Consider the following 10,699-nt stretch of genomic DNA (forward strand, 5'->3'; position numbering starts at 1 on the left):
TCTCTCTCTCTCTCTCTCTCTCTCTCTCTCTCTCTCTCTCTCTCTCTGTCTCAAAATAAATAAGATAAAATTTAAAGGTATCCTTCAGATAATGATTTTATTCATGTATATTTGCCCTTTTCATTTTTAGCAAACCTTACCCCTACATCATAATGCAAGAAACTTTAACCATTTAATTTCCAAGCTATGGTTATAGATTGAAGTTTCACTCTCTGAAAAATAGTTTATTTTTATCCTGTGCTGCTATCTCATTTTTAATGAGTTATAAGTCACTGCCTTGTAATGTCCAATTAATTCATCTCCCCTGCTAAAGATAACCCAGTGTCAGCATAATGTATTGGAGCTTTTTTTTCATTAATGTAATACATTAAATAAAAAATGTTTTCATTTCAGAACTGTTCGTCAGTTGGCACAGGAGCAGTTTTTTTTAATGTGCACCAGATGTTGCATGGGACACAGACCTCTACTTTTCTTCATTACTCTGCTGTTTACCATTTTGGGGGTAAGACAGTTTTTAATGGACGTAATATTATTCATTCTTAAAACCAAGAACATTCAGGAAATTAGTTTTAAGTTTTATTAAGATTTGGTAGGCAGGGCACCTGGCTGGCTTAGTCAGTGGAGTATATAGTTTTTGAACTCAGAGTTTTGATTTCAAGCCCCACATTGGATGTACAGATAGCTGTTTTTAAAAAATCTTTTTTAAAAAATTTAGTTTATGCTTAGTAAATAAAATATTTTCTAATAATTTCTGTAATGTTTGTAAACTGACTTACTTTTTATAAAACTTTCTTGGAAAAAGGTAATTCAAACTCCTTATGTTTTATGTCTTTGCTAGATAGATGTTCCTACTTTATGATCTGGATTTTTTTTAATTAACATGAATTTTTAACATGACTTTGCAAATTCATAGTACATAATTATATTACAGAACACAGCAAGAGAGAGAGGTAAACATTCAGGTGACTATTTCACTCTTCTGCGACATCTTCTTAACTACGCTTACAACAGCAATATTAATGTACCCAATGCTGAAGTTCTTCTGAACAGTGAAATAGATTGGCTCCAAAGGATTAGGGTAAGTGGTATAATATTCTGCTTTATTAAAAGTGGGCTGATAGTTTTGAGTATGTTAAACAAAAAATCCTTGGGAATAATAAAAATAAGAGTATACTTTTCATTACTAGGTAACTCTTAATTCACGGAACATAAAACTAGTTTTATAGAAATGTTTTACTTCAGTTGGGAGTCAGAAAGCTAATGTTCAGTGTTTTTCCACTTTGATATTTTTGGCCTATTTTATCCATTATTGTATTTAATGAATAGTCTTGATTTTTTGTTTCTAAATAATACAGTCTGATAAGTTGGCATTTACATTTAACCACTTGGTACCTTATACCAGTTTTACCAGTTCTGTGAGAGTATATTTCTGAAGTGTATAGCTTTTGGCTGCAGATTAGCATTCTTGTAGAGGATTGTGAAGCCTATTTCCAAAATAGTATTTCACAACCTTGAACCATTGACATTTTAGACCAGGTTATTCCTTGTTTTGAGGAGCTGTGCTGTGCATTATAGTATGTTGACCAACACTTTAGCCTCTAATTGTTAGGTGGTATCTTCCCTTCCCAATTGTGAAAACCAAAATTATCTGCAGACATAGCCAGTATCTTCTTGGGGCAAATTTCCACATTTACTGTTCAAAGAGTGCTGCAGTAGGAAGAAGAAATCACATGAATGGAAAGGTTTGGAGTAATTGCATCTGAGATGCCACTTTCCTCCAGCTCCCTTTTGTTCTTTCTTTTTTTTTTTTTTTTTTTTTTGTTCTCCTTTCCTATGAGTTAGATCTCTAACATTTTTATTTTGGCAGGATAATGTTAAAACCACAGGTGAAACGGGTGTTGAAGAGCCAATCTTGGAAGGTCACCTTGGGGTAACAAAAGAGCTACTAGCCTTTCAAACGCCTGAGAAAAAGTATCATATTGGTTGTGAAAAAGGAGGTGCTAATCTCATTAAAGTAAGTTCTAAATTTTAGCACTATACCTACTTATCGTGACCTTTTAACAAACGTTTGTTTGTTAGCAAATCTGTCTGGTTGAGCTCTACGATAGTTTCCTTTGAGATACCATCTTTGTTACTTATCTTATAAAAACCTTGATCTCAAAGGTTACACAGATTTGTTTACTTTTTAAGTTTTTATTTAAATTCCAGTTAACCTACAGCATAATACTAGTTTCACATATATAATATAGTTGATTCAACACTTTGTACAACACCCAGTTATCATCATAGGAAGTGCTCTCCTTAATCCACATCACCTATTTCACCACCCCCATGTTTCCCTGCCCCTGCACCTCTGGTTACTATCAGTTTGTTCTCTATACTTAAGAATCTGTTTTTTGGTGTGGCCTTTTCTCTTTTTTCCCCTATATTCATTTCTCTTCTTTCTCAAATTCCACAGGAGTAAAATCATATGATATTTGTCTTTCTCTTATTTTGCTTAGCATAAAATGGTGATTTTTATTTATTTATTTTTTTTAATTTTTTTTTTCAACATTTATTTATTTTTGGGACAGAGAGAGACAGAGCATGAACGGGGGAGGGGCAGAGAGAGAGGGAGACACAGAATCGGAAACAGGCTCCAGGCTCTGAGCCATCAGCCCAGAGCCTGACGCGGGGCTCGAACTCCCGGACCGCGAGATCGTGACCTGGCTGAAGTCGGACGCTTAACCGACTGTGCCACCCAGGCGCCCCTAAAATGGTGATTTTTAAATAAATGTGTGCCTCCTTTAATTCAAGAGATTTTAAAATTATAGTTCACCTTTCAACAATGCAAGGGTTATGGGCACTGACCCCTGAGGCAATTGAAAATCCACATGTACTTTTTGACACACTAAAAACTCAACTACTGATAGCTTATTGTTGACCACAAGCCATACCAACAACATAAGTACTTGATTAACATTTATTTTCTATATTATGTGTATTATATACTGTATTTGAAGAAAATACATTTTCTTTGTCTCTCTCTTTCTCTTTCAAAAAAAAGGGTGGGAGGTTTTGGTGTGTACCTGGGTGAGTTAGTCGGTTAAGCATGCAGCTTCTGCTCAGGTCATGATATTGCAATGGTTTGTGGGTTCGAGCCCATCAGGCTGTGTACTAATAGCTCAGAGCCTGGAGCCTGCTTCAGATTCTGTGTCTGCCTCTCCCTCTCTCTCTCCCCTTCCCCCACACGCACTCACCCTTTATCCAAAATAAACATTAAAAATTTTCCATTAAAGATTTTAGTTCATATTTATTTAAAGGTGTAGGCTTATTTAGAATGTTTTTCTTGTAGTCAGCTTTTTTTGTTCCTTAAAATAGCTCTAAAATTGTGTGTTTAATAGTGCTTTGAAAAATTTCATTTTGTTATTTGAAAATCCAAAATTGTTTTCAAAATGTAAAAAGATTTGGGGCACCTGGGTGGCTTAGTCTGTTGAGTGTCCGGCTTTGACTAGGGTCATGATCTTGCAGTTTGTGAGTTCAAGCCCCGTGTCAAGTTCTGTGCTGACAGCTCAGAGCCGGGAGCCTGCTTCAGATTCTGTGTCTCCCTCTCTCTCCGCCCCACCCCTGCTTGTACTCTGCCTCTCTCTGTCTTTCAAAAATGAATAAACGTTAAAAAGAAATTTTTTAATAAAATAAAATGTAAAAAGATGTTTAATTTTCCTCAAATAATATAAAAATACTACCTTCCAAGGGAGGTTTTTTTAAGAATATATTATTGCTAATAATATGTCATCTATTTTTTTCACCTCTTTAGGAATTAATTGATGATTTCATCTTTCCTGCTTCCAAAGTTTACTTACAATGTATAAGAAGTGGAGAACTGCCAGCAGAGCAGGCTATTCCAGTCTGTAGTTCACCAGCTACTATCAGTGCTGGTTTTGAGTTGCTTGTAGCCTTAGCTGTTGGCTGTGTAAAGAACCTCAAACAGATAGTTGACTCTTTGACTGAAATGTATTACATAGGCACAGCAATAACTAGTAAGTATTTTAAGTTGTTTTGCTGGTTGAGATACCTCTTTGTTTAAAATTAATGGGTTTTTCTTTCCTTTAGAAAATATTTGTGTTTGTTTTTAGCAACTAGTAAGTAGTTTAATAAGTTTAATAATGTGTATAATTAATATTATTATAAGTATAGAAACTTCATACAGAAAAATTCTCAAATTCTATTTAAATGCCTTCATTTAAGTGTTTCAAGTAACTTTGCAAATTGTTTTATTTTATCAAATGTAAAATGATGTTATGGAATACTACAGGTTATGAATGGAAAGATATGCAAGCCCTCACTTTGAGATTTTTCAGTGTTATTTTATTTTATTTATTTTATTTTATTTTATTTTATTTTATTTTATTTTATTTTATTTTATTTTATTATTTATTTATTTATTTATTTATTTATTTATTTATTTATTTATTTATTTATTTATTTTTGGGACAGAGAGAGACAGAGCATGAACGGGGGAGGGGCAGAGAGAGAGGGAGACACAGAATCGGAAACAGGCTCCAGGCTCCGAGCCATCAGCCCAGAGCCTGACGCGGGGCTCGAACTTACCGACCGCGAGATCGTGACCTGGCTGAAGTCGGACGCTTAACCGACTGCGCCACCCAGACACCCCTTTCAGTGTTATTTTAATCTGAGTTTTAAGAAAGTTAAAGTTTTGAAAATGAGAATGTGAAAAGATAACATTTATGTACATTTTACTCAATTAATGCCCACATCAGTCTGATGACATAGTAAGTTATCTCTATTAGATAGGTTTATTACAACTGAAACGCAAAGGGAAAGGAGTAATAAGTAAAATAACAAATAATAACATAGTATCTAATTTAAGAGCAAACCATGGATTTGCGAACACAACATACTTCAAGAATGTCTTCACTGATTTATTTATTTATTTATTTGCATCTGAAACTATCTTGGCCTTGCTGAGTGTAAGAAAGTTTTCAGTCACACTGCAGAGTTTTTAGCTAAACTTTTTGTACTGTGGAATATATATAGAGAAATGTTTGGAAACTTAGGTTTGTTTTTCTAAATTTAGCTTATGAAACTTCTGGTTACTTCATTCACATATAAAAGACTTACCATGGGATGCCTGGGTGGCTCAGTCAGTTAAGTGTCTAACTCTTGGTTTCAGTTCAGGTCATGATCTCACAATTTGTGAGCCCTGGGTGGGGCTCTGCAATGACAGTGAAGATCCTGCTTGGGATTCTGTCTGTCCTTCTGTCTCTGCTTCTCTCCCACCCCCTCTCAAAATGAAGAAGTAAACATTAGGAAAAAAAAAGGACCACAACTTAACACTGAAAGTGCTAACTTTCTTTGTGTATGTGTTTACATTTTTCCTTTCTAACACAAATTGGGATATACTTCACACATTGTTCTTCACTTTCTGTTGTTTGGTTTTACATTTAATAATATATCTAACAGCACATCAAGATCCATCTAATTCTATTTATTGGCTATATAGTTTGCAGTTTAATATACTCTAATCTATCACCCAGATAGTGATTAATGTTCAGGATTTTTTTTTGTTTTTGGAAAGTAGTGAATAATGTAAAGTGATTTACAGTTCTGACAGACCTTTCAAATATACTGTCTTGTTAATTCCTCAAGATGAAACTGTAGGCTGTCTTTACTCATGGTCCTAGAAACCGCATCAATAAAATACAGACTCTGTACTTCTTAGAATGGATCTGTGTAGTGGCACACACATTAGTGAAGTAACAATTTGGAGTACTCTTTAAAATGACTTGTAGTAGTGATAGAATTGTTGTCAATGTAATTTATCAGCATAACACAGCTGTCAATGGACAGAATCATTATTTTCATGTTACGAGAATCTTTTTTTCTCTCAGCTTGTGAAGCACTTACTGAGTGGGAATATCTACCACCTGTTGGACCCCGCCCATCAAAAGGATTTGTCGGACTTAAAAACGCTGGTGCCACTTGTTACATGAACTCTGTGATCCAGCAGCTCTACATGATTCCTTCCATTAGGAACAGTATTCTTGCCGTTGAAGGCACAGGTAGTGATGTAGATGATGATATCTTTGGTGATGAGAAGCAGGACAATGAGGTAAATTTTAATTATACTGTATTATCCCTAAGTAACAAAGTTGATTAGCAGATATACTGTTGTGGTGGTGGTTGTGGTTGTGGTTGTGGTTGTTGTTTGTAGTGTTTTTTTTTTTGTTCTTGTTTTTTGTTTCTGAGAATATTGTACTTGTAGGATCTTTGTGATCACACTTTGGGTGATAGGACAAAGATCTCTGAGCTACTATCTGTGGCTTATCATCTAACAGACTTAAAACTGAAGTTGAAATTTTCTCTTTTTTAATAGGGTGTTTTTTTGTTTTTTTGTTTTTTTGCTTTTAATTTTTGTTAATGTTTACTTATTTCTGAGAGAGAGGGAACAAGCAGGAGAGGAGCAGAGAGAGAGGGAGACAGGTACCCAGGATACCATGACGTGGGCTGAAGTTAAACATTTAACCAACTAAGCCACCCAGGTGCCCGGTGGAGTTTCTTTTAGAGCAGTTTTAGGTTTACAGAAAAATTTCCCAGAAAATACAGAGATTTTTTTTCATACCTCTGCCCCTCTCAGTTTTTCCATTATAAGTATCTTTGCATTAGTTTTATATTTCTGTTACAACTGATGAGTCAATATTTTCCGCATTACTATTTACTAAAGTCCGTAGTTTACGTTAGGGATCACCCTTTGTGTTGTATGTTGTAAGAGTTTTTACAAAGGAATAATGTTATGTGGTCATCATTAAAGTATTGTACAGAATAGTTTCTTGGCATAAAAATCCCCTCGTTTCCACCTGTTTATCCCTCTTTTCCAACCCCTGAAAACCACTGATATTTCTGTTCCTCAGTTTTGCCTTTTCAGAATGTTACATACTTGGAATCCTGCAATGTGTAATCTTTTCAGACTGCCTTTCTTTCACTTAGCGGTACGCATTTAAGTTTCCTCTGTGTCTTATTATCGCTTGATAGATCATTTCTTTTTAACTTCATCCCACTGTGTTTGGAGGAGATATTTTGTACAATATATTATCTTTTTAAAATCTGTTGATTTAATGTGTGTCCTAACAAACGTTTTTTTGTGGAAAATGTGTCTTGTGCACCTCAAAAGAATGTACATGCTATTGTTGAGTAGAGTTCCACGTCAAATCCAGTTGGTTTTTATATTGTTTTTGTTTTGTTTTGTTTTGAATCTTATTTAAATCCACGTTAAGTTAACATACAGTGTAGTAATGGTTTCAGCAGTAGAATTTAGTGATTCATTACTTTAATTTAGCACCCAGTCCCATCCCAACAAATACTCCCTTAATGCCCATCACCCATTTAGTCCTCCCCACCATGCAACTTCCCTCCCACAACCCTCAGTTTGTTCTCTGTATTTAAGAGTCTCTTATGGTTTACCTTCCTCTCTGTTTTTATCTTGTATTTCCTGCCTTCCCCTCTATGTTCATTTGTTTTGTTTCTTAAATTCCACATAGGAGTGAAATCATATGATATTTGCCTTTGATTTATTTCAGTCAATGTAAAACACTCCAGTTCCACCTACATTGTTGAAAATGGCAAGATTTCTTTCTTTTTGATTGCTGAGTGATATTCCATTGTGTGTATCTTCTTTATCAATTTGTCATTCGATGGACATTGGCTCTTTCCATAGTTTGGCTATTTTCAGTAGTGCTGCTATACATTCAGTAGTGCTGCTAAATACTGGGGTGCTTATGCCCCTTCGAAACAACACACCTGTATACTTTGGATAAATACCTTGTATGCAATTGCTGCTTCATAGGGTAGTTCTATTTTTAATTTTTTGAGAAACCTCCATAACGTTCTCCAGAGTGGCTGCAGCCACTTCACATTCCCACCAAAAGTGCACAAGGTTTTCTCTTTGTCCACATCTTTTCCAACATCTGTCAATTCCAAATCTGTCAATTCCTGAGTTAATTTTAGGCATTCTGACTTGCTAAGAGGTAGTATCTCATCGTGTTTTGATTTGTGTTGCCCTGATGATAAGTGATGTTGAGGATCTTTTCATGTGTCTGTTTGCCATCTGGATATCTCCTTTCAAAAGTTCTGTTCATGTCTTTTGCCCATTTCCTCACTGGATTATTTGTTTTTTGGGTGTTGAATTTCAAAAGTGCTTTAGATTTTGGATACTAATCCTTTATCCAATAAATATGTCATTTGCAGATATCTTCTCCTTATCCCATTGGTTGCCTTTTAGTTTTGCTGATTGTTGCCTTTGCTGTGCAGAAGCTTTTTATCTAGATAGGGTCCAGTTTGTTCATTTTTGCTTTTATTTCCCTTCCCTTGGGAGACATGTCTATTAAAAAATTGCTGTGGCCAAAGTCAAAGAGGTTGATGCCAGTTTTACCTTCTGGGATTTTTATAGTTTCATGTCTTATATTTAGGTCTTTTCAGCTATTTCTTCATTTATTGTATATGGTATAAAAAAGTGTTCAGTTTCATTCTCTTACATATTGCTGTCCAGTTTTCCCAGCACCATTTGCAGAAGAGACTGTTTTTTCCATTGGATATTCTTTCCTGCATTGTCAAAGATTAGTTTACCCATACGTTTATGGGTCCATTTCTGACTTCTCTATTCTGTTCGATGATCAGTGTGTCTGTTTTTATGCCAGTACCATACTGTCTTGATGATTTCAACTTTGTAATATAGCTTGAAGTCCAGAAGTGTGATACCTCCAATTTGGTTTGCTTTTTCTTTTTTTTTTTTTAATTTTTTTTTCAACGTTTATTTATTTTTGGGACAGAGAGAGACAGAGCATGAACGGGGGAGGGGCAGAGAGAGAGGGAGACACAGAATCGGAAACAGGCTCCAGGCTCTGAGCCATCAGCCCAGAGCCTGACACAGGGCTCGAACTCCCGGACCGCGAGATCGTGACCTGGCTGAAGTCGGACGCTTAACCGACTGCGCCACCCAGGCGCCCCCGGTTTGCTGTTTCAACATTACTTTGGCTCTTTGGAATCTTTGCTGTTTCCATTCAAACTTTAGGATTGTTCTAGCTCTGTGAAGAATGCTGGTGTCATTTTGATAGGGATCGCATTGAATATGTAGATCGCTTTGGGCAGTATCGACATGTTAACAATATTTGTTCTTCCAGTCCGGGAGTATGAAATGTTTTTACATTACTTTTTGTCTTCAATTTATTTTATAAGCTTTCTATAGATTTTAGCATACAGCTCTTTTACCTCTTTGTTTAGGTTTATTCCTAGGTATTGTAAATGCAGTTGTAAATGAAATTGATTCCTTAAGTTCTCTTTCTACTGCTTTATTATTGTTGTATAGAAGGGCAGTTGAGTTCTGTATATTAACTTTATATCCTACAACTTTTGCTGAATTCATCTGTCAGTTTTGGCAGTTTTTTGGTGGAGTCTTTCAGGTTTTCCATATATAATCATGTTCTCCTCAAAGAGTAGAAGTTTGACTTCTTTGTTGCTGATTTGGATGCCTTTTATTTCATTTTGTTGTCTGCTTGCTGAAACTGGGGATAAGGTCTATTACAAGTTCTGTGTTTTTTTAAAGCAGGATGTTTGTGCCGTATGTTAAGTAAAATTTGGTGTTGTAAAGTGACAAGTATCTTTATTTTAAAATAATTTGTATTTTGATATTTTTAACCTTTGATAGTATATTGTTTTATTTAGTGTTCCTTTTATATTATCAGTTTTACCATCTGTGTGTATTTTTAGAATACTCTTAATAAAGTTTTTCTCACTTTATTGCTTTTTCTGGTACAAAATCAAACTTGTTTGCTACTTTAAATAACACCATATGGTCCTGTTAATAATATTATTAAATAGTAATACATTATCATGCTACCGAGAGTATTCAGTGTATATATAGAAAAGTTACGTTTTAGTGGCAGATCAGAGTAAATAAAACTTGGATGTAGTTTTTTTATACATTAATGTGGAGGACTTAACTCTAGTTTTTTATATCAAAAATGTTTATTTTTCTTTTACTTTTTCCTTTCTACAAGTTTCATAGGAATTAGTAGAGAAGACAGAAAATATTCTATTTATAGTAAGTGGGTGGGTCTTCCTTATTCCTACACTTCTTTCCTTCACTGACCAAAACTAGTTTAGCAGTCTAGTGGTTGTGGAGATTCCAAAACATATCCCTGCCTACTCTTCTCATATCCAATAAAACACTCCTCAGGCATTAGTGTCTGAATTTGTTTAGTTTTTTTCCTTTTTACTGTTTATTTTTTTTTAAGCCTCCCATATGAGGTGCTGACACCAATACCTGGTTAAGAACCAGTGTTTGAAAGAAAATTAGAATTTAAATCTTAGTTCTGCATCTCATGTTACTGCTAAGATGTTGAATTAAACATAGAGATGGCTAAACATACTAGCAAGAAAAAAATAATACTGAGAAAATACCAAATTTGTTTTTACCGTTTGATAACCCTATGCTTTATGTTTTTCAACAGTACAGTGTGGTTGTCTGCCTGTTTACCAGTATGCTTTCCTAGATAGCGAACTTCTGAGGGGCAGGAACTGGATGTTGTTTACTTCTTTTTTTTTTTTTTTTTTTTTTTTTTTTTTTTTTTTTTTTTTTTTTTTGTTTTTTTTTTTTTTTTTTTTTTTTTTTTTTTTTTTTTTTTTTTTTTTTATTTTTTTTTTT

At 34.6% G+C, this 10,699-nt stretch overlaps 1 protein-coding gene across 1 annotated transcript in view; it reads left to right on the plus strand.

Moving 5' to 3' along the window:
• The window catches only part of LOC121024772 (probable ubiquitin carboxyl-terminal hydrolase FAF-X), a 158,557-nt gene that overhangs the window by 119,116 nt on the left and 28,742 nt on the right, over nt 1–10,699 (plus strand). Inside the window, exons 25-29 of the mRNA XM_040466999.1 lie at nt 362–502; nt 932–1,078; nt 1,868–2,014; nt 3,797–4,019; nt 5,892–6,112. Of these exons, the coding sequence (XP_040322933.1) occupies nt 362–502; nt 932–1,078; nt 1,868–2,014; nt 3,797–4,019; nt 5,892–6,112 (879 nt within the window). The remainder of the gene's footprint in view (nt 1–361; nt 503–931; nt 1,079–1,867; nt 2,015–3,796; nt 4,020–5,891; nt 6,113–10,699) is intronic.

This window comes from Herpailurus yagouaroundi, unplaced genomic scaffold (genome assembly GCF_014898765.1).
Source record: "Herpailurus yagouaroundi ecotype Mexico unplaced genomic scaffold, PumYag 67120, whole genome shotgun sequence".
Classification (NCBI taxonomy): domain Eukaryota; kingdom Metazoa; phylum Chordata; class Mammalia; order Carnivora; family Felidae; genus Herpailurus; species Herpailurus yagouaroundi.